The sequence below is a fragment of the Mya arenaria genome, chromosome 8 (genome assembly GCF_026914265.1).
Source record: "Mya arenaria isolate MELC-2E11 chromosome 8, ASM2691426v1".
Taxonomy (NCBI): domain Eukaryota; kingdom Metazoa; phylum Mollusca; class Bivalvia; order Myida; family Myidae; genus Mya; species Mya arenaria.
Window position 1 is genome coordinate 62,646,398 of NC_069129.1, and position 24,398 is coordinate 62,670,795.

General features: G+C 36.8%; 1 protein-coding gene across 3 annotated transcripts; it reads left to right on the forward strand.

Annotated features, from left to right (window-relative positions):
• LOC128242751 (uncharacterized) lies at positions 1 to 23,427 on the forward strand. Of its 3 annotated transcripts, none has more exons than XM_052960022.1 (9): positions 1 to 133; positions 9,819 to 10,367; positions 10,971 to 11,472; positions 11,719 to 12,054; positions 12,919 to 13,102; positions 14,102 to 14,215; positions 16,686 to 16,755; positions 17,327 to 17,498; positions 19,087 to 23,427. In XM_052960022.1, the coding sequence occupies exons 2-9, from the start codon at positions 10,038 to 10,040 to the stop codon at positions 19,137 to 19,139; spliced, it is 1,761 nt and encodes a 586-aa protein (XP_052815982.1). In that variant the 5' UTR covers positions 1 to 133; positions 9,819 to 10,037; the 3' UTR covers positions 19,140 to 23,427. The 3 variants fall into 3 exon arrangements, with proteins under 3 accessions (XP_052815982.1, XP_052815984.1, XP_052815983.1); XM_052960024.1 differs by lacking the exon at positions 1 to 133 and adding an exon at positions 9,562 to 9,595; XM_052960023.1 differs by lacking the exon at positions 1 to 133 and adding an exon at positions 9,604 to 9,693.
• The last annotated feature ends 971 nt before the right edge of the window (positions 23,428 to 24,398 follow it).

Genomic DNA, 24,398 nt, shown 5'->3' on the forward strand with positions numbered 1-24,398 from the left:
CCTCCATGTGAGGCACACAACAATTAAGACTATGACTGAACTGTTGTGTGCTACTGTGTTTACTTCCGGAAAATTAGCAAAAAACTTATTTGCAATTAATGATTAACTTTACGCTTTCTGCATTTTTGACTTAGTAAGTACATGTGGTTTATATTTTTTCATAATTGTCAGGATCCAATTCTTCACCTTTGGCCTTACCAATTATTTGCCAACCTGTTAAAACCCTTGATTAGTCTACGCTAAGCCACAGTTTTTTTTGGGTCGGTGGAATTACCGAAAACCCGAAAATCCCCGTAAATACCGAAAATCCCTTCCATTCTCTGAGGTATATAGCGTTTTCTTTAATACGCCCGGATATACTACTTTATTGTGTTCGAATGTTGTATGCCGTAATTGTTGGAGGTTGGAGAGGGGTGGGGAAGCCTAGGGAGGGTGGGGATGGGGGTCGTGGTGACTAAAACCCGGGACCCCCTTTCATTTTACATCGAGTGTGCGAGGTGGTTTGTACGCCGGGAGTAATTACTTATTATTAGTGTCATCGCTTGTATGCCATAGTTGGTTGTAGAGAGGGGAAGGGGAGTCGGTGGAGGGGTGTTGGGGTGACTTAAACGTAATCAAAACCAACGAAGTATGATAACAAGATTTATTCATTCAGTTTCGTTTATGAAAATTGTACTGTATTGGATGACACCGCACAGCTGGACACTTAAATGTGTGATCTGATAAGACAGCAGACGGTAATAAAGATACACAGAAGTTGTGTACTTTACATGGGCTGGAGTTATTTTGTTATCGTAGATATTGATATTTAATGTTTCAACTTCAAACTAGTAATTCAATTGATATCACATTATATTTTTTTTATTGATTTTCTGATTTTTAATATGTCGTACATTGATTGTTTAATAGCTTTTGTATTGATATTGCTTGTAATTAGTTTATATTGTTGAAAGCGCCTTTGAACGTGTATATAGAAATGGTGCTGTATAAGTTAATCAATAAATAATAATTAATTGTGTATTGTGAACAAGTTGTGTGTCGAGAAAGGTGAATAACTGGTATCAAGCGGGAGTTGATTATACAATTGTCCTTATGTGTATCATAACGAATTGTATGTGTCTCAACTGTTATGTGGATTCGCTTGGTATGTTTCATTGCACAATCTCGTGAAGAAAGAAATGCAAATTGTACAATTTCACTTAAATACCATCACTGCACCTAAATACGAATCATCAACATCATATTAACATTGGTCATGATAGGAAAGTGTTATTAATGAATAAAAGCATAATCTAATATTTTATATCGTAAAGCATACCGTTTAAATACTTGCATGCAATACTCGTCTCAATATCGATATGGACATGCCATTGTGAGATATTGGTCCATGTCTGATATCTATCAGTAATGACACCCCGCTGTGACAGATTCTTATCGTGCGGTCAGTACTTGGAACCATGCTGTCACTGATGACTATAATACGATGTGTATTGAACCCCAATCAATGGCGTTCTGGTTCAAAACGGAATGCTCCTGTGAACCAGAAATTAAATCTTGTATTTACACGGAGGTAACAAGTAAGAGTACGCGGTGTATGAAATAAACATCGGAAGTCTGAATATTTATTTCTTAGTGTAATGCAGTTCAAGAGTACGTTGCACGTCAGTGTTTACGATATTAAAGAAATTTAATATAAGGCCTAAAAAAATAATATGTCTGTTTCCTGTAACCCGACCGACCGTATTTTTTTACCGCCGACCGCAAATTTTTTATGCCCCAAAATTCGAAAGGTCAGATTTTAGCGATCTCTGGCCAACTCATTAAAAACTTATAAGAATATTATTTTAATTAACCGAGATTTAATAAAACAACTTAAAATAAATGAACAAAATATATCTTAGCATTGTTGTTTTTCAATACCATCGCACTTAGCGGAAATGCAGAAGGCGTATTATCGTATTACAACGATAATTTAGTCGTGTCCAGATTCGTCGCATAGTTACAAACGTTTCCGGTTTGACATTTGTTGTATGTGTCAGTTTTGACCCGGGATATTTCGGTGTGAGAGTCGGTATCATCTGAAAGGAGCCTCAATGCATGATCTGAATGTTTGTTTAACCCGCAAGAGCAATTAACACCCGAAGTGACAAGTGATTATCGATCTCGAATCTGATCGGTAACCGTGTCAATTAGCAGCACTCAAACTCAATGACATAATATTAACTCCGCCCAATATGCAAATTAACGGATACCTTCTGCATTTCCGCTAAGTGCGATGGTATTGAAAAACAACAATGCTAAGATATACTTTGTTCATTTATTTTAAGTTGTTTTATTAAATCTCGGTTAATTAAAAAAATATTCTTATAAGTTTTTAATGAGTTAACAGAAAAATAACATTTTTTTCGTAGCGCATGGTCTAAAAAGCGCGGGAAACAGGTGCACGCTAACTTCCTGTCAATTTTAATGAAAGTGAAAGGAGAACTGTGTAGTGTTACAGTTAAGATCTATAACAAAACAGTATTGTATAACAGTTATGGTTATGCCATTAATGAAAAATACAATGTTGCAATATTGGCAATAGGAACGTTGATTGTTTTTGTTTACTTCCGGAAAAAAAGATAAACGTGAAAGTGAAACTGAAAGTTAAAGTAAGAAAGATGTCGTTGCAACTAAACAATCGGAGGGCATATTGGGATTTGACAAGGATGAATTGGGTTACATAACGAACATGCATTAACTAAATACTACGTTCGTCAGAGTCCGAACATATTTTTCCAAGTTTTGACTCTGTGAATGTTTAACCACCTAAGTACAGTCAAGTCCAGAAAAGGAAATAAGACAAGGTATTCTATTAAAAGTGATATTGATTATTTTTCATCGTGCTTGAGATTTTTACAGACTGAACAGTGGATCTAATACAGCAGATCTTTTTAAAACATTGGAAATTGTTTTATTTTTTAAGTGGTGGAAACTATTTAATGAAGGTACTGTTTAAAAAAGAAAATTGTAATTATTTATTTATCAGTCATTCTAAGCTTTTTTGATACTGATTCTAGTCTATTTGAACCTATTCCAGTCCAATCTATCATTTTATAAAGTATTGATTTATATTATATTATTATATATAACGTGAAGCACGACTATATCAGGCCTTTGTGACCAGTGTAGACCAATCAGGGTCTACACTGTTTGTTGCTGAGTCAGTAAGTAAGGTTTAAGTGTACAAGCAGTCCCAAAGACCTGTACAATTCTGACAGCGCTTTAAGAGTTAAATGGTTCAGTCATTGATTCTAGTCATTTATCATTCGAAGTATTGATTTATATATGATTTGTGGAGATTCTTGCCAGTTCATGTTGTATTATTAACATCGGTTTGATGCTAGTCAGATTTTATAGTTATGATTCTTACCATGTCTAGCCAACTGTTTGTTTTATAATAGTTGCCATGTTCATTTAATTGTAATACAACTTGATATTATTACACAGTCTATATTAAAATAGTTTGTGCAATAATATCATGTTTTATTACTACAAAATGTATGCATTTTGAAAGTTTTGTTTAAAACATTTGCCAAAAATGAATTGTCTAAATGTTATTTGATTCACTTTTTCACTAGGTTATATTTGCAAAGTGTAAAGATGAACTGATTCCCTGGTAAACATACTGACAATATTCAAAATTGCACATAATGTTGCCACTGCTGGGAGTCGAACCCAGGTCTTGCCCTTCAAAAGGATGCATTCTACAACTGAAATACATGTACATTGGCTGTCAAACTAGCAGTTTTAGCTTAATTAAGGCAGAAAGTTTGAATCTATATATACCACACTGAATTCGTTTATTAAAAAATAATTCACCTGAAACAGACATGAATATTGGATCATTCTGACATTTTAGAACATTAAAAAAAAAAAAAAAAAAAAAAAAATCCCTACCTACCGACCCATCATTTTTTCAGCATGTTACAGGAAACAGACATAATTTTTTTTTAGGCCTAATACACCACTGAGGGCCATATGACATAATAAGGACAGGCCATTTACCCATCGAAGGTGTATATGGACCGAGGCGTAAGCCGAGGTCTGTTCACCTTCGGGGGCTGAGTAGGCGGTTATTATAATGCCATATGTCCCGAAGAGGTATATTATATGAAAGAGGATGATCTTAAGCGAAGTGATATTGCTAATTTTCGACCATATGAGAGCGTTCAGTTATGGCAGGATGAATGTGGACTTGAATTGGACCAAAGATTTGTATTATATATATATTTTTTCTAATTTAGATGAAAAACAGATTGTTCATTCACCGTCCCATATTCAGGCAACACCACGAGGAGGCGCTCTCGTCATGGCCCATCCCCCACCCCCACCCAAAACCTACCCTCATTTAGTTGAAGAAGTTTCAACACATTCCTAATTTGTTACGTACTACAGCTTCAGAGAACATTGAAATGCAACAGCATCTTCAAAAAATCATAAAAAATTGGTCTAATTGCAAATAACCTCCCTCCCTTATGGACTTTCATTTCGTATTATTTTAAGACGGACTGCTTATGCAATGTTAAAAATATTCATCAATTAATCCCGAAAGAAATCGATACTTATTTTGAAATAATCATCCTATACTGCGAAAACAGTTAGGTTGCCGAAACATTCACGGGAATGACCGTAAAGTGATATGTTCGAATTAAAGGTAATTAACAACCGTCTTGCCACTATGACAGTACTCGTGAACTGTACCTTGTTTGTTATATAGACCTATCTAGCTCACAAACATTTTTCTATAAACCTTAATATCCCGTTTTAGAACTATTCACATAAAGGCATACCAGCATTTAAATGGGTTAGTAATCATACAGAAATGCAATGTTTTAAGTCCACGTAAGAGAGCTATGTAATGGCTCTCTTCAGCAGCAATGTAGCACTAACGCGCAAGGGTTGTGGCAAATGTAAAGCATGTATAATAATAGAAGTTACATACACATATGATAGCCTGAACAGTCAGTGTATAAAACAAAATAAATAAAACATATGTACAAGATGTAAAACTGAGTTGACAAAACAGTTGTATAATGACTGTCAATTATCAATCAAAGCATACAAAGAACCCATGGCTAGAAAGATAGGTATAATGGTGTGACATTGTTGGCAGTACTGTTGAATGTCACGTCAATGCATATGTCTCAGCTTTCCCTAAAGGGGGACATAAACTGAAAACATATGCACCCTTTTTTCATTTTTTAAGTACAGTTGTTACTTCATGCGTACCTCAAAGACTCGAAAGCGAAACAGATATTTTATTAAGACTTGTACAACGTACATCATCTTCTTAACCACAAATGAATAATAAATAAACAAACACATGGTATGACATAGGTTATACATAATATGAAATAGAATCATAAATACATTCAAAAAAATATTCACATCAGGTGAGGATGAACAAAACTATTATAATTATAAGTGAAAGTTTATCTTCAAATACTCCTTTGTGTAAATACCAGATTTAATTTCTGGTTCACAGGAGCATCCCGTTTTGAACCTGACCGCCATTGGGGTTCAATACACATCGTATTATAGTCATCAGTGACAGCATGGTTCCAAGTACTGACCGCACGATAAGAATCTGTCACAGCGGGGTGTCATTACTGATAGGTATCAGACATGGACCAATATCTCACAATGACATGTCCATATCGATATTGAGACGAATATTTCATGTATGAATTTAAATAGTATGCTTTATGATATTAAATCTTATATTAAGCCTTTATTCATTAAATACACTTTCCTATCATTGTCATTACAAATGTTAAAATATGTTGATGATTCTTATTTAGGTACAGTGATGGTATTTATGTGAAATTGTGCAATTTGCATTTCTTTCTTCGCGAGATTGTGCAATGAAACATACCAAGCGATTCCACATAACAGTTGAGACACATACAAATCGTTATGATACACATAAGAACAATTGTATAAATTAGGCACACAATTGTTAGATATTCTTTTTCTTATGTACAAGTGATTCAAAGGTAATATTTCTACTATTGATACAACCTTATTCATTGTGATTTGACTATAATGTTTTCTGGCTTCATGTAAATGACCGTCCGATACTCGTATTGGGTATCATATGAATTGTAGTTAGAAATTTACATTATATCTGCCGCCATGTATATATGTTTTGTATAGGACCTCATTTGCCATGTTTATGGTATGAGAGAATAAACCGTGTTTGACTTTGACTTGGAATATAATCAACTCCCGCTTGATACCAATTATTCACCTTTCTCGACACACAACTTGTTCACAATACGCAATTATTATTTATCGATTAACTTATACAGCACCATTTTTAACCACACGTTCAAAGGCGCTTTACAACGAAATAAACGGATAACTTATTACAGGAAATATCAATAACAAATAATACACCTTTAAAACATTCAATATACGATATACTTAAAATACGAATAGCAACCAAACACAATGAAATGTGATATTGAACTAGTCGTTAAAACATTAACATATATGAAATTAAAAGGACTTCCCGGGATTTAGCCATCCCCCTCGTCCGACTTCCACACACCCCTCCACCCACCAACAACTTTGGCATACAGGACGACCAAAATGAAGTATTAAATATCGGCGTACACACCCTCGCATACTTTTTTGTATACGGTAAGGTACGACCCTACCCTCCCTTACCTCTACAATTTGAAATGAGATATGTGAAAGTAGTATTTGAGACTTCTTCGTAGCCACCACCCCCTCCTCCGACTCCCCCACCACTCTCCAACCAACCTCAACCACGACATACAACCCACTTAAACACAATACAGTTTTAAACCATACTGCATACTCTTGTGTATGTACTTAGAAATATGAATGGGGTTCCCGGGGTTTAATCACTCCCTGCCCCACCCCAACTACTCCGACTCCCCCACCCCTCTCCAACCACCAAGATATACAGCATACAACCCACTAAAACACAATGCAGTTTTGAAGGAACGGCGTAAGAACCTCCTCGCATACTCTTCTTTTGTACGAACTTTTGAAAATGAAAGGGGGTCCCGGGTTTTAGTCACCACGACCCCCATCCCCACCCTCCCCAGGCTTCCCCACCCCTCTCCAACCTCCAACAATTACGGCATACAACATTCGAACACAATAAAGTAGTAAATCCGGGCGTATTTAAGAAAACGCTATATACCTCAGAGAATGGAAGGGATTTTCGGTATTTACGGGGATTTTCGGGTTTTCGGTAATTCCACCGACCGGTTTTTTTTCGAGGTTTTATACTATGGTATTGGAATATATTATCTATTGACAAGGGATAGAACTGGATTTATAAGCGTACAGCATTGCACATAACATGATTTTAATTAGGTAATCTAGAATAATAGACGTTCATTACGGAATCGTCTTATCCCTATCGTCTTAACGGGTTTGTGCAAAAACATTTTTTTTTATAGAATATTGAAACTGTATCTAGGTAAGGATTTGATGTTAGAAATAGAGTATACAGGGTTATATTCATATTTAATGTGCCAGTCAATTGTAATCCCCCCCCCCCCCCCCCACACACACACCACAAAGTCAGGGGGTATACCAGGGATAGCGAGGGAAATTGGCTGTGTTTAATGTGGTGGTTTTGTTTTTGCGTCAAAAATAGTGGGGAATGGGCCATGGCTTTGTGCCGGAAGTATCTTTTTTTGTTACAGAATTTGTTCGCATGTTAGCCAAGATGTTCTCGGGGTTGAATGAGTTAAAATGTTGGCTTTAGATATGTACATTATTATAGGCCTTACCTTGGATGCAGGGATTTTAGCAGCTGTTTGTCTCCGCAGGGTGGAGATTTTACCTGGGATTGGCTGGACCGAAAGTCAAAGTTCCCTCTATACCCCAGACTTCGGGGGGCCATGATTACAATTGACTGGTGCATAAGCATGTAAGTGCAAAAGTATTTTGCACAAAATAAACAGTCATGTGAACCTCTGGCAATGTAAGAGAGGTACGTTTGGGTCTCCAAGCCGGTAGATTGGGTTCAATTGCGGTAGAATTTCTTAATCCCACGCATAATTTTCAGTCAAAAACATTGATGGATACGATATACAATAACTTGATGGTTGTTACTGTTTTTAGATTATCAGAAAATACGCCTAACATAAGTCATGGATCAGGGTCTTGTCAAATGGTTGATGAATTTGTTTGAGAAAACAGAAGGAATATTACGTCTAGCATGGAAAAATAAAGCTTATATTTATAAAGCTTATATTTAGTCTTGGAACCGCTGATAAATCTATCATACTGCAAAAAACAGGTCTAGGGCCGAGTGTAAGTGTAGACGACTTAAGACTTGTGTATGTTTTATTTTCACGCCAAAATGTTGTAAAATTTTACACATTGAAGATAATTAATAAGAATTTCGGAATGTTATTTCTATAATGATTTGAAAGCATCATAATAAGAATTTATAATTAAAAAAGAATGCTGATTATTAGGTTATCAATAAGCAAATAATGCTGATTGGTAGGATGCAGTCTTTTGTGCCGTTACTTAGCAACAATCTTGGCCGAGGTGTCAAGTGATTTGACAAGTCCTTTATTGAACCATTTTTTTTAAAGTAACAGATTATGGGGCATTTTAGCATGGTTGATAGAATTTTGAGGGTTTTCAAATTAAATTTTTATGGCCAAAAAATGTTTATGATTTTTTTTCAAAAGCGGTAAATTTTGTCAGTAGAGCGGTATGACGTAAGGCTGGTGGCAAAAGCGGTAGGTTTTACCATTCTGTGTTCTTAAATTTTAAAAGTGACAAGTGATAGTTGATTATTTTGATGTTATATTTCAGTTTAGATAATAATAACCAGTATAAAATGGTTTAATTGACCATTTTATATTATTATCAACATATTGATTATTATTTCAGTTGACCTTTAAGCAGTTATCTGTATATATATTTAACTTACATTGCCCATATTCTTAACTGTAAATTATCAATTTAACTAATTGGCTGCTGTCAGGAGGACCAATACATGTCTTGCTAGAAACTATAACTCATCATCTCCTAAAACAACATTGAAAACTGGTCAATAACTATACCTTCTATCCTCTTGCATGAAAGGGATATTGGTCATAACCTTTAATTACCCAACATACCGGTACTTGTAGTGCAAAATGACTAATTAGCTGCCATTGGGCAGACATACTTGTTTTACAAACATCTCAATGTGATCTTATATCCATTTATCAAGGCCTAATAGGGGGCATAAACCACATGACTGTGACAGCATTTGTTCTAAATAAAAATGCCATTTCAAAACAATCACTTCCTTAAACTTAAACATCTTAATTGTTTTACTACTTCTACCTAAGGGACTTTTTCTCAAGTGGAAGTAACTTTAGACTGTTTTTGTTTATAAACACAATTTTCCATACACATGTTAGTGTTAAGTTGACCCACTTAATGATAAAGTTCATAAGTTAACAAAGCACTTGACGACAATGACTGGTTAGTGAGATACAGTACATGTAGTTAAGTCATGACGCTCTCCACTCGTATTGCTAATATTGCCACTTCATACTGAGTCAGTGATCTTGATAGAGTTTTGCAATCTTATTACTTAGAAAATATTATGTTAGATCAAGTAAATTATCACTGTCCATGTGATAACATCTCATACTGGTAAACAATGTTGCTTAAAGAAGTCACTGAAGCCTTGTTTTATTTAAAAATTTGAATTCAAATGCTGTGGATGTTAATCTTTTCATATATTTCCGTATGTAATCTGTCTTCCTACTTCTTTGCAGCTTCCATCTTCCTTGGGCCAGAAGATGTACCAGTTATAACCAGAATATACACAGAGGCATCCATCAGTCTGTGAAGATGAATTTACACAGATTTGATTTGAAAAGTTTTACAGGATTAAGTGATAATTAATTTATTTTTATATGCATGTAGTTTAGGAAAGTTTTTATATTTTGAAATTTAAAACCATCAGAATTATAACAAGAAATTATTGACAAGTTATGGAAAATGGAACTTCTACAAAAATGAATGGTATTGAGGCAGGTTCTAAGGATGGGAGGAGTGAGTCTGGTGCCAGTATAGAGGTTGTTCTGTCAGGGTTGAGATCAGCTTGGAAACAGTTTGATGTGTGTGGTTCCCAGCTGGTGTCTGGCCTGTGTGGGCGACTTGCAGGGTGCCAGTACGAGGCTGTCTCCCGGGATATTGCGGCCATCTTAGCCCCTGTGTTCAGTTGTGGGGAGTCAGCTCTTGTCCAGGGTCGCCTTGGTGACATGGAAGCTGCGGCCAGAGCAATTATCCCAGAGAAGCAGACAACAACCTCGGTCAAGCAGGTGATATGCAACATTGATAATACATGCATATAAGTCTGTAGTGGATTGAGCTAAAAATTCCAGTATAAAGCTGATAAGACATGTATTTTAGTAAATAAAGCCACAGTGAATGGAGCTAAAAAAAGCAGTTTAAAGCTGATAATACATGTATATTAATAAATCAGTCTGCTGTTAATTGCACTAAAAATACCGCTATAAAGCTGATAATACATGTATATTAGTAAATAAGTCCTCACAGGATTGAGTTGAAGAAAGCACTTTGAAGCTGATAAAACATGTATATTGGTTAATAAGTCCACCGTGGATTGAGCTGAACATACCAGTTTAAAACTTTGAAATTTTCATTAAATCAAAAGATATCTCAATTGAAACCAAATACTAATTTTAAAATATTCATAGTGCAATATCATAATATTCTTGAAGTCAAATATTCCATTTTCTCAGTGTGTTTTTCATATCAATTTTAAAACATATTAATTTTGGTTACTAAATGTTAATCCCTAAAAAGGCTATTATTAAAAGTGCAAAAAGAGGGAAAATAAGGATGGAGAATTGTAACTTTAACTTTAACATCCTCTTGTTACATATGTTTGTATCTTGCAGGCCGTGATTCAGTGCCTTCTAATGTTCATCAAACTACAAGCAGAGTATCACCTCCTGTGTTCCAACGTTGTGTCCTCTGCCGTTGACCGGTTGACAAGTGCCTGTGATGACCCATCCTCTAGTGACCTCGCTGATCAGGTGAAGTCTCTCAACCTTCATATGCCTTACTCTATGACCTCAAAAGCCAAAAAGACTCCCACTGTCACTAACTCGCCGAAGAATCAGAAACACGGTCTAAAGGCTTCCCTCTTCTCATTCTTTGAACGGAAAAATTCACCAGATGAGGGAAAAAGTGCTTTTTATGTGGATATTGACAAGGAAGAGGTGCAAGAGGGAGATAAATGCTCAGATGGGACTCTTAGCCAATCAGATTCAAGCTCTAAACATCATGTGACTGAGGCTGGCCAATCAGAGATTCTGGTGGATCTTGGGCTGGACCCAAGTTCTGCAGAGCCTGCAGAAGATGCCCAAACTACAGATGCAGTATTGGAAGCAAAAGACGGTGAGTACATGTATGTTAAAAGTATAGGGATTATAGATATATAAACAATTTTACATGACAGAAACCATGACTACAACAAATATCAGTTCTATTTTCATTGGTGAAATTTTAGGAGTTGAGACTGTTCCGATTTTAAAGCATAATTACATTTGCAGTTTTTCACATTCAATGATTTCTGTTGATCAGTTTTGTTGATCTTTTGTAAGATTCAATTTTCTTATAAGTTGCGTGATTTGTTTCCTGCAGTGTATGTGGCCTCGATGTCAGGTCAGGTGGCATCTCAAGAGGAGCTTGACAGTGTGATCAACCTGCTGTCTGGCCTCACCCCCTCCCGCAACACCCCCTCCAACTCAACCCAGGGGACATACAATTCTGGCAACCATGGAAACCTGAGGGTGCCTGGGTTTCCTCGGAGCTCATACAGCCCAGTCCACTCTGATATCAGCGAGGATCCAGGGTTGTCCTTGAGAAGCAAGGGTCAGCGAAGGTCAGAGGGCTCCATAGATGTGACAAGCTTCAGTGAGGGCCTTAATGTGGGTGGTCAGAACACCTGGCCACACCAGCACAGGGCCAGTTTGCCAGGTAGGCAAAGAGGCTTTATTGATAAAGAAGTTTACATACCGTATATCACTATTTGGACATAAACTAATACATTGAAATAATCTATAAACATTGATACAAATGTTGTTGTTTTTTCAATCAATGTTCAATGTTAAGCATCAAGTTCCATTTTAAAACACACATACCTGGCAATCATTTTATTTCGTAAATAAACAGATGAAAACTTGATAAGGCATTAATTTTGAAGGTAAATATCTGACAGTAAATTTGACTTTCCTTTGCTTAGTGGTGAACACTTTTTCTTGACTTATTCAATCATTAGCCACTCCTAAAAACTTTTGCTCAATTTTGAATTTTGTAATTGTTGTGACTGTTTTTAAAGACGAAAACATAACCACTCCATGGCGCTGTCACATAAAATCATAATACAGCATGGCCTAAGGTGAAAGCCTCCTTTGATCTCATTGATGTTATTGTCACTAACAATTGAAGTTTTTAAAACTTAATGATTACACAATGTGATTAATCAGTTTTCTCTAATGTTGTTAATGCACCAGTCAATTGTAACCACGGCAGCCCCAGGTCCGGGGTTATAACGGGGATAGCCGGGGAAATGGGCCGTGTTTTTAACTTTCAAGTGGCCCCGCAGTGCCGGGTGAATGCGGTGGTTTTGTCTTTGCGACAAAAATGGCAGGGAATGGGCTTTACTTAGAGTCCCTGGGGTGCAGGGCATTTGGCGGGGATTTTACCAGCAGTTTGTCCCCGCAGGATGGGGATCTTACCCGGGCTTGGCTGGACCGAAAGTCAAAGTCCCGGCTATTCCCCGGACCTGGGGGGCTGTGGTTACAATTGACTGGTGCATAACTTATGTATTTTCTCCAACAGTGGGTCAGGTAATGCCCCCCCAGATTACATATGACTTTGCCACACCTCCACCTGGATATGGGGTCGGGTACCGACCCAGCACCCTGCCACCGGGCGGGGTGGCGCACATGCAGTCCCTTGGAGTGGGGTTCCCTGACCCCAAGCTTAACCGGACCTGGCCTGTTAACAACCTAGCTGGATCAGGGTATGGATTTAGTGGAAATTGTGTAGAAGTTTTGTTTTTGTGTTCTTTATAATGAAAAATGGTTGAAACAGCCTTTGTTTGGGTTGACGATGTGAGACCAAACTGGGTTTGTAGGTAGAGTTGGATGAGACCTTTCATAGCATTGGCTGTATGATCCTTGTGCGGCGTTTCTTCTTCAACTTGTACAATAAAAAACCCACTACTGTTTAATTATGGTCTTTGAAAAGTTAATTCTATGTTTTATTGGTTACAAATATTACAGTACGGCTACATGTATGATAAAACCACAGAAGGACTCTAACACCACAGGTCAAGTGTATTTCCATTCCTAAGAGAATGTGTGCAAAGCATTGTTGCTGAAAAGAAAACATTCAATTTTAACCATAATGTTCAAGTGATTATAAAATTGTTTAACTGATTATTTTACAATTTGGAATCATATACATATATTATATACAAAGTCCGTTTAACTATTGTATGATAGGCATACTACCGATAAATGAATGGCAAAATTTTAGAATTTTATCTGGCAACATGCAAAATAAGTCACCCTATCATGTTATTATGCAACCTTTCATGAAGAAAGATCAGTTTAAATCACTTTTAATATATATTATGTATTGCAAAATGCTTCTTTTTTTATTAAAAAACACACAATATATTTGTATATAGGGCATTATTTTTACAGATTTATATAAAACGGTGATATACTTGCAACACAATATTCGGAAAATTGTATCAATTATTTGAATCAGGCTGTTAAGTTGAGTACTGCATTCGATATTTTAAGAAGAGGTTTATTACAGGGTCGATTGTAAATTGTTTTCACTTCAAGTGCAATTCATGGAACAGCAAATGACTGTTTTCCATAACTTTTGGTATTAAAGTTTAACAATTCAAAGCCAATTGTTGCAAGTTGATTGCTAGAAATTAATTTTGCTTTAAAATGCAGTTACTGTAATCATTTTAAACTATTATATTGGTATTGTTTGTGAACAGGTCAGTGATGGACACTATAACAGGGAGTTGGTCAGGAGGCCAGGACTCTGACGAGCTCAGTGATGACTCCTCTACTGGGGACATGTATCAGGGCCTCTCACACCACACTGACAGGTATGTATCAGGGCCTCTCACATCACACTGACAGGTATGTATCAGGGCTTCTCACATCACACTGACAGGTATGTATCAGGGCCTCTCTCACCACACTGACAGGGATATATCAGGGCCTCACACCACACTGACAGGTATGTATCAGGGCCTCTCACACCACACTGACAGGTATGTATCAGGGCCTCTCACACCACACTGACAGGTATATATCAGGGCCTCACACCACACTGACAGGTATGTATCAGGGCCTCTCACACCACACTGACAGGTATGTATCAGGGCCTCTCTCACCACACTGACAGGTATGTATCAGGGCTTCTCTCATCACACTGACAGGTATGTATCAGGGCCTCTCACACCACACTGACAGGTATGTCCAGGGCCTGTCGCATCACACTGACTGGTATGTATCAGGGCTTCTCACACCACACTTACTTGTATGTATCAGGGCCTCTCTCACACCACACTGACGGGTATGTATCAGGGCCTCTCTCACACCACACTGACGGGTATGTATCAGGGCCTCTCACACCACACTGACAGGTATGTATCAGGGCCTCTCTCACCACACTGACAGGTATGTATCAGGGCCTCTCTCACCACACTGACGGGTATGTATCAGGGCCTTTCACACCACACTGACGGGTATGTATCAGGGCCTCCCACATCACACTGACAGGTATGTATCAGGGCTTCTCACACCACACTTACTTGTATGTATCAGGGCCTCTCTCACATCACACTGACTAGTATGTATCAGGGCCTCTCACACCACACTGGCAGGTATGTGTCAGGGCCTTTCACAACACACTGGCAGGTATGTATCAGGGCCTGTCACTACACACTGACAGGTATGTATCAGGGCCTCTCACTACACACTGACAGGTATGTATCAGGGCCTCTCTCACCACACTGAATGGTATGTATCAGGGCCTCTCACACCACACTGACTCGTATGTATCAGGGCCTCTCGCTACACACTGGCAGGTATGTATCAGGGCCTCTCTCACCACACTGGCAAGTATGTATTAGAGCCTCTCTTACCACACTGACAGGTATGTATCAGGGCCTCTCACACCACACAGACAGGTATGAGGGCCTCTAACATCACACTGACAGGTATGTATCAGGGCTTCTCACACCACACTGACAGGTATGTATCAGGGTTTCTCACACCACACTTACTTGTATGTATCAGGGCCTCTCACACCACACTGACAGGTATGTATCAGGGCCTCTCACACCACACAGACAGGTATGAGGGCCTCTCACATCACACTGACAGGTACGTATCAGGGATCCTCACACCACACTGACAGGTATGTATCAGGGTTTCTCACACCACACTTACTTGTATGTATCAGGGCCTCTCACATCACACTGACAGGTATGTATCAGGGCCTCTCACACCACACTGACAGGTATATATCAGGGCCTCTCACACCACACTGACAGGTATGTATCAGGGCCTCTCACACCACACTTACTTGTATGTATCAGGGCTTCTCACACCACACTGACAGGTATATATCAGGGCCTCTCCCACCACACTGACAGGTATGTATCAGGGCTTCTCACATCACACTTACTTATATGTATCAGGGCCTCTCACTACACACTGGCAGGTATGTATCAGAGCCTCTCTCACCACACTGACTGGTATATATCAGAGCCTCTCTCACCACACTGACAGGTATGTATCAGGGCCTCTCACATCACACTGGCAGGTATGTATCAGGGCCTCTATATCAGAGCCTCTCTCACTACACTGACAGGTATGTATCAGGGCCTCTCACATCACACTGGCAGTTATGTATCAGGGCCTCTATATCAGAGCCTCTCTCACCACACTGACAGGTATGTATAAGGGCCTCTCACATCACACTGGCAGGTATGTATCAGGGCCTCTATATCAGAGCCTCTCTCACTACACTGACAGGTATGTATCAGAGCCTCTCACTACACACTGACTGGTATGTGTCAGGGCCTCTCACACTACACTGACAGCTAGATGAGGTTTCTCAAATGCTGGATACATACCAAATAGCTTTCAGGGTTAAAACACTTGACAAAATAATCATTGATTTTCTGAGACATATTATTGATCTTTAGCGTAATTTGATCATCATGTTATGCTAAGAATAAATACATTATAGGAATGGATGCAAGACTTACCATTAATGAAGTTGGACATTTTAAGAGAAGATAAAAATATAGATATTTTGCTGATATGTAACATCATTGTTATCTGTCCTGATTTTCTGTTTTTAAATGAATGTCTCTGGGTAGAAGCAACTTTATTGTCCATGTTTCTCTTGGTGGTCATAACTAATGATAAATTAAGAAGCATTTGTCATCACTGTTTGTGTTTAACAATCATTTCTTTCTTAATAAAGCTTGAGTTTAAATCAACCTATATACGTGTATATACATATCACATGTCTACATTCATTCATATTTACATTACCAGGCATGAGTATTTGCCAGGAGTTGAGGCATACCATGGGGAGATGAAACACCACAGCCTTGAGAACCTTCTGGTACGACCTCCTACAGTCACACTATCGTTATAAAGCAAAAGTCTAAGGCTACACAGTTTTTATTTCAATGTTTATATAAACTTCACAGTATTGTATGCTCAATAAGAAGTTCTTATATCAAAAGTGAAACTTAAAGGTAAATGTTATACTAAATGGCTTTCATAGCGATAATTTGTGTCTCAACCAAAACTTTTTAATTATCAATGGTAATTCAATCAAACAAAAACTCAATGCTTTGACTGAGATTTTTAACAATGTTCCTTTGGGTTTAATAATTGCTCCAGCTCCATTTGAGAGACTTATGGCAGTGTTGTCTGTTTCTGCTCTTGCTTCATTATAGCAGATAATATCAGGTTTCACTCTGACAAGGCGAAATCAGAGGTATTTGTCCCATTCCCATAACCACTTATTTTGAACATAATTGTATCAAACAAAAGTGTTAAGAAGATCTTCTTAAATGACTGTGGAGAATGTCACAATGTTTTAAAGACATATTTACAAGAGTTGCATCAGATTGTTTGTAGTAGTTATTCAGGAAAATCATGATTGACCGGTATGATTGTTCCAACAGGATGGTCGATCCAATACCTGGCCCCAGCAGCCCCAACCCTGGTCCCAGCAGGGTCAAAGTCACCTGCCCATGGAGCTGATTGGCCCTCCTGATCACACCCCTAACTACCACCGGCCAATCAGCATGCAGATGAGTGATCCACTCTCAGCCAGGAATATCTGGCAAAACTCTGGTAAGCAAAGAATGTGGTGTGTATAGAAATTGATACAAAAAAGATTAAGGCCATGTTATATAGCAGTTTTACTTCTATTTATCTTTCTTGCTTACATGTATATTAGTATATATTTGTTTTTCTTGAAATATTGAAGAATTTATGTAAAAACATTAGTGATTGGAAATCTTCTGGGTTTACATTATCAATTAATCGTACGAACAAACAGAGCAACTAATTAATCAGATTAATCAGTATTTAAACATTTTGTATCATTTCCCATCTAGTTAGTAGCTACTGATAAATAAAATCATTCTTATTGCATGGCCTTAGAATCAAATAAGTTCAAGAAGTGAACTGTTTATGTACTTCGCAACTTTTTCCAACAAACAAGAAAAACATTTATTTCAAATTGCCAACAAAGCAATCAAACCATATTCACCACTAGAAAACATATACAATTCATCCATCAAATTTCTGACTAGATTAGTGGAGTAGATTATTTCAACTTATATTATAATTATCAATTTTTTCGAGCCCACATGTTGTGAGCGTGACATAGTTGTCACTATTGGGGTTCTGTGTATGTGCTTGCCTGCGTCTGGACTGAAGTTTGTCTAGGCTGTATTTTGACCATGCATTATAGGATTTTTAAATAACTTGCCTTGGAGGTTCACCATGATGAGGTGACATGTTGAACACAAGACCCAAGTCTGTACCTCAAAGGTCAAGGTTAAAGGTCAAATGTTGAAATGATCCTTGTCCATGCCTAATAGAATTTAAAAAAAAAAATGCCATGAAGGTTCACCATGATGAGATGGCTTGTTGCAAATCAAACCTAGGTCTGTACTTTAAAGGTCAAGGCTAAAGGTCCTAATCCTTGTCTGGGCTGTATCTTGACCATGCAATATATGATTGCCATGAATGTTTATCATGATATGGGGTCATGTCGGGCATAGGACTCATATTTGTTCCTCAAAGGTCAAGGTCACCTTTAGAGGACAAAGGTTGAAATGATTCTACTACAAGCTTTATCTAGACCATGCATTATAGGATTTTCAAAACACTTGCAACAAGCCATGAAGGATCACCATGATGAGGTGGCATGTCCTGCACAGGATCCTGGTCTGCTCCTCATAGATCAAGGTCACCTTTAGAGGTCAATGGTTGAAATGATCCTTGTCCTGGGTCCTTAAGTGCTTGACCATGCATTATAGGATTTTCAAAAAACTTGCCAGGAAGGTTTACCATGGTGAGGGAGTTTGTCAGGCACAAGACCCAGGGCTCAACCTTAAAAATCAAGGTAGCACTTAAAAGTTAAATGTACCTTGATAGAACTGGTCTAGACTGAGCTTTATCGTGGCTTTATATTTACCATGATTATAGAATTTTCAAAATTCTTGCCAACGCATTTACCATCTTTAGGTATAGTTTTGCAGGTACAAGTATTGTTAAAAACAATGTCATTCTGTGTTGCAATTGCATGGAAGGGCATGTTTGTGTCAAAGGACTTTTCAAGGATCTCGGCATGTTGCCATTGGTCTCTAGTTTTAACATGGTATAGCACCCAGACCTGATGTTTACTGTATTGACATGTTAATGTTTCCAGGTGACTACTCTAGCCAGACTGCCATACCTCCGCCACGCTCACCTCTCACCTAGTTTGAACTGCAGCCTTAGTGTTCCACTGTCCGCAACTACTGAAGCTGGACAGCCATTCCTCTGCCATGCTCACCTCTCGCCTTGGAAATGCAGCCTATCTGTACAACTGTCCTCCTTAACCTGGAGTTGAATGTCGAGTACAGTTTTAAGGAGCGGGTGGTGACCAGGTCACCTACAGTTATCCCCAGTCTCCAGCTCAGCACAGACTAAACTATGTTGAGGATACATTAGCCTTTGTAGGTAATACAAGAGACAGCTTACAGGATAAAAAACCTGTGTGTGGTTCATATCTTATGAGCCTATGGCCTTTTTCTAAATCCTGTTGTGTCAAACTGCAATTAACTGTTGTGTGGCATATTGAACAACATCCTCATTCATGAATATATTCGCCATATTCCTTAATACTCACAAATACCATTGTATATTTATTTTTTAGTGTAACAGAAACTTGTTACAATGCATGCAAATCTTGCAGAATTTAAATATTTTGTTTGTAAATGATTACCATCTCATTCTGATAATGTTTTATCTGACATTTTAACAGTTTTGAGAAAAGCAGTGTTTTCATCTCTCTTGATTATTACACTTATGTTTGTGTTATCTCTCTTGAGTATTACACTTATGTTTGTGTAATCTCTCTTGAGTATTACACTTATGTTTGTGTTATCTCTCTTGAATATTACTCTTATGTTTGTGTAATCCCTCTTGAGTATTACACTTATGTTTGTGTAATCCCTCTTGAGTATTACACTTATGTTTGTGTTATCTCTCTTGAGTATTACACTTATGTTTGTGTTATCTCTCTTGAGTATTACACTTATGTTTGTGTTATCTCTCTTGAGTATTACACTTATGTTTGTGTTATCTCTCTTGAGTATTACACTTATGTTTGTGTTATCTCTCTTGAGTATTACACTTATGTTTGTGTAATCTCTCTTGAGTATTACAGTTATGTTTGTGTAATCTCTCTTGAATATTACACTTATGTTTGTGTATCTCTTAAATATTACACTTATGTTTGTGTAATCTCTCTTGAATATTACACTTATGTTTGTGTATCTCTTAAATATTACACTTTAACATGGAAATCAAAAGTATTTTTGATGCAAACTGCAAGTGGTATTTAAGATTTTGTTAATGAGATGATGATTATTCAGACTGTGTTTGCAAATGCACATGTATACATTTTGTTGTTTACATTGATTTACACAGAAAACATAGGTTTTAGAACACTGTATTTACTATTCAGTTTGTCTTTAAAATGGTGACTGCTTCCATTTAGATTTGCCCTGTTATTTTACCGTTAATTAAAAAACGTATTGTATAACTCCATTGGTGCTTATTATATCCTGCAATCATTTTAAGGTGCTTATATTTTGCTAGAACTTTGTCTAAATACTTAGTGCTTGTCACATTAGTTTAAGGGAATAAAATCATTGCTATGACTAGTTCATTGAATGCTGATGATTATCTGATTGCTGTGTCAAATATTATTTTAAATATTATTTTGTTTCATCTACGATCGGGCATAAGTGTTGGTTCAATATTGTTAACAAAAACAGACACAATACATTCAGTTATCCTTTTCGGACCAAAATTGTAACTAAACATAAGTATTTTCTCTCCCTAAATTCGGGACGATCTGAGCAGAGAAACTCTACAGCATCAAAAACTATATATGCATTTTTTTTCTCTCTCAAAAAAATGGCTGATCTTTACAGAGTATGTCAAATTGTAAAACTCTAAAATTCTCTTTTCAAAATCTCTCTTCAAAACTAGGTACAGGTTCGGTTTATAAAGGCTGACAAGTTCTTTTTCTTTTCTTTCATCAAAAAATATTTTTTATACATCAATCATATAAATGCATAGTGTGAAGATATGCAACCTGTGTCAAAATAGCGTTGTAAACATAAAATAAAAAATATGCAAAATTACCCTTGCGCATTTTATCAGGGGAAAAAGATGCCTGTTTAATTACATTGTAATAGTTTGCCGCTAATAATGACCTTTTGGGGAGGAGAGAAAAAAGCTTATGCTTGACAATATTGTAAACAATGGCTGCAAAATGATCCAGAGTTTGAACGGAGGAAAAATGTATATGTTTTACAGAATATTTTAACTAGGTTTTACTGTAAAGATTGATGTTGTCTGTAATTTTTTTCGAAATAAAACAAATTGTTTATGTGCTACATACTATTCTATATGTATTTGAATGAATGAAGTATTTCACAAACACAGATTTCCAATGATTTAATTCCAAATCATGTTTAAATTCAGAATGAACTTGATTCCTGATTTGCAGTTTGCACAGGAATTAATTATACCACCGCTTGATGTTCCAAGATAGACGATATAGGTGCTCTTATGACTCATGTTTATATGTATGGTCAACTCAGTGTGCTTTATTTAGCCATGAATTATAGTGCAATATTTGTTGGTTTTGTATATTTATAAATTGTGTGAACATTTGCTTCATTGTCAAGTCTGTTAGTTGTATAGGCTAGCAGTTAAGAAATTTATTTATGTACTAGTATACGAACAATCCTTGACATTAATTCATATAGGAATTAATGAATTAAATTAAAATTTTGTTTAAAATTTTGTTTGAAACTTAAACTTTTTTTCTACTTAAAAGGTTATACCAACACAGTAGAAAAACAAAGTTGATTGTTAAATTTTGTCTTAATTTTCAATTGCAAAATAGCATCAAACAAAAATAATTATAGGTACAGAGGTATTTTTTATATTTTAACTTATAAAAATTATACAATGTATTATCGTTTAATAGTTTTATTTCTATATAAAGATAGTTTTTTATCTATGACTTATAACCACATATAGTGATTCATGTTTGTTTTTGGCAAAACATAAACAACAAATAGTTATATGAATTATGAAATGATATTGTTACAAATTACAGTAGAAAATATTAAGACATTTACTGTATGTCTTTGACATTCAAGATCACTGTTGCTTGAATTTCATTTGAAGAGTGACCCTTCCGTTTTGTCCGTGACTTTGATTAAACTTGTTTTTGCCTATCAAAATCTGTCTGAATGTTACAACTATCATTTAGAATTGTAAAGAAGTTATTGAGAACATAGGCACATTCAGTTTGATACTTGGGGGTCTTCCTTTTCTAAACAATTAAATAAACCAAGGGAGATTATCCTTCCTGAATAAGGGCAAACTGCTCACTAAATTCAAACAAAAGATTTCCGAGAAGTGAGACTTGAACTATCTGCTGTTAAAATTGATATAATTTAATGTTTTTGATGGCAATGCAATTGTGGTATTTGTATTAGGGAATATGAATAATGATGGATTTTTCTATAGTATTTTTTATTTTTTATACGCCCGAAGGGTCGTATTATGTTATGGCCTCCATCGTCTGTCCGTCTGTCCGTCCGTCCGTTAGCAATTCCGTGTCCGGGCCTTAACTTGGTAACTAATAAAGCGATTTTCAAATAACTTCATACAAATCATCACTACATTAAAAGGATGTGTCACGCGCAATTTCCAGGTCCATACCTCAAAGACTAGAATCACCATGGGGGTGCGTTAGCAAATCCGTGTCCGGGCCACAACTTGGTCACTAATAAAGTCATTTTCAAATAACTTTATTTAAAGCATCATTACATTAAAAGGATGTGTCGCGCGCAATTTCCAGGTCCATACCTCAAACACTAGAATCACCATGGGGGGGACGTTAGCAATTCCATGTCCAGGCCATACTTGGTTACTACTAAAGCAATTTTCAAATAACTTTATACAAATCATCTCTACATTAAAAGGATTTGTCAAGCATGCTTTCCAGGTCCGTACCTCAAAGGCTAATTTCACTGGGGGGCGTTACCAATTCCGTTTCAATATTGGAAGTTTAAGCCTTTGCTGTAAACACTTCACACCTAGTAAGCAGTATACTAGCATAACCTAAATGTTTATTAAAGACCTCAAGCCGAATCTTCTTCGGGCGTATAATACTCCGTTTCGCGGTGCTCTTGTTTTAAATGTCATGATTGTTAAAATGTGACCATTTGTGTAATTCAATTTTTTAGTGCTTATGTTATATATTTTAAGGGCTTGTATAACCTATCAGAAAGTTTTTCTGTTCGTGTGACTAAAGTGTAAAACTTGAAGCTGAGTTTGCCTTATTTGCCATGCGTGTATGTTCCGGAACCTATGACCCTGAATGTCCATGATGTACACGGAAAGTTGGTGCATGGGTTTGTCCCTTGTTAATGCAGTATTAGTGTTTAAACTGTTTGACACAGAATAAATTATATTAAACAAATTTGGGTCCTACTTGTTCCCTTATCTATCCCTCAGTGTAAATCACGTATTTTTTTATAAAAGTTCCATTGTGTGGTATGATGCATACAGACATGTAAACCACTACTTAGTTCAGCGTGCTCAGGAAACGACGAATTGTTTGATTGACTCTCAGTATTTCTCCGCTTCTACTTGACATTGGCTGACCTGATTTCTTAGCATCATCTTCTGATCAAAATCTTTCAAATTAATTTGCATCCTAGTAAATATGCTTCTTGCTCATGAATATATTCTTAAAATGATATTTTTACTTCCTTTGAACGTCGGTGACACATTTTCTTATAAAATATTTTTTAACAAATAAAATACACTGATCCGATGGCAGTTGCGCAATTTTGACTATAACAATTTTTGCTGGAGAGGTCACAGCACTTTTGATTTTGCTGCATTTCTAAACATAAACTGGAACTTAAATGCAAGTCCTTTAAAATGATATAAATTTCATCTGAATTTTATGAAATTACGCCAAGTTGCGAATATTTTAGTGGTACCTTTCTTTTATGACATCCTCTAGTATCATTTAACACCATCAAAATGTGCAGAATCAGAATGTTGAGGACTTGAATAATGAAAAAAGCACAGGGGCTATTACTAATCATGTAACTTACAATTAATCCCACACTACATATTCCCCTTTTGTTTCTATAATTCACCAAAATCTTTTCCACAATATTCATAATTTTATTGTGACACTTCAGTAGCCTTTTGTCTGCGTTGTCCTCTTAATGCTATACATGTATTTGATGTTCCGGAACATTTGGCTCTGTCAACCGGAAGGCTATGACAATACTGTCAATGACGTCAACACCAAGGCTATGACAATACTGTCAACACCAAGGCTATGACAATACTGACAACACCAAGGCTATGACAATACTGTCAATGACGTCAACACCAAGGCTATGACAATACTGTCAATGACGTCAA

Excerpts from the sequence above, each read along its gene's own strand:
- LOC128242751 (XM_052960022.1), top strand. The coding sequence starts at position 10,038 with ATGGAAAATGGAACTTCTACAAAAATGAATGGTATTGAGGCAGGTTCT. Across the intron at positions 10,368-10,970 it reads CAACAACCTCGGTCAAGCAG|GCCGTGATTCAGTGCCTTCT; the intron begins GTGATATGCAAC and ends TGTATCTTGCAG. Across the intron at positions 11,473-11,718 it reads AGTATTGGAAGCAAAAGACG|TGTATGTGGCCTCGATGTCA; the intron begins GTGAGTACATGT and ends TGTTTCCTGCAG.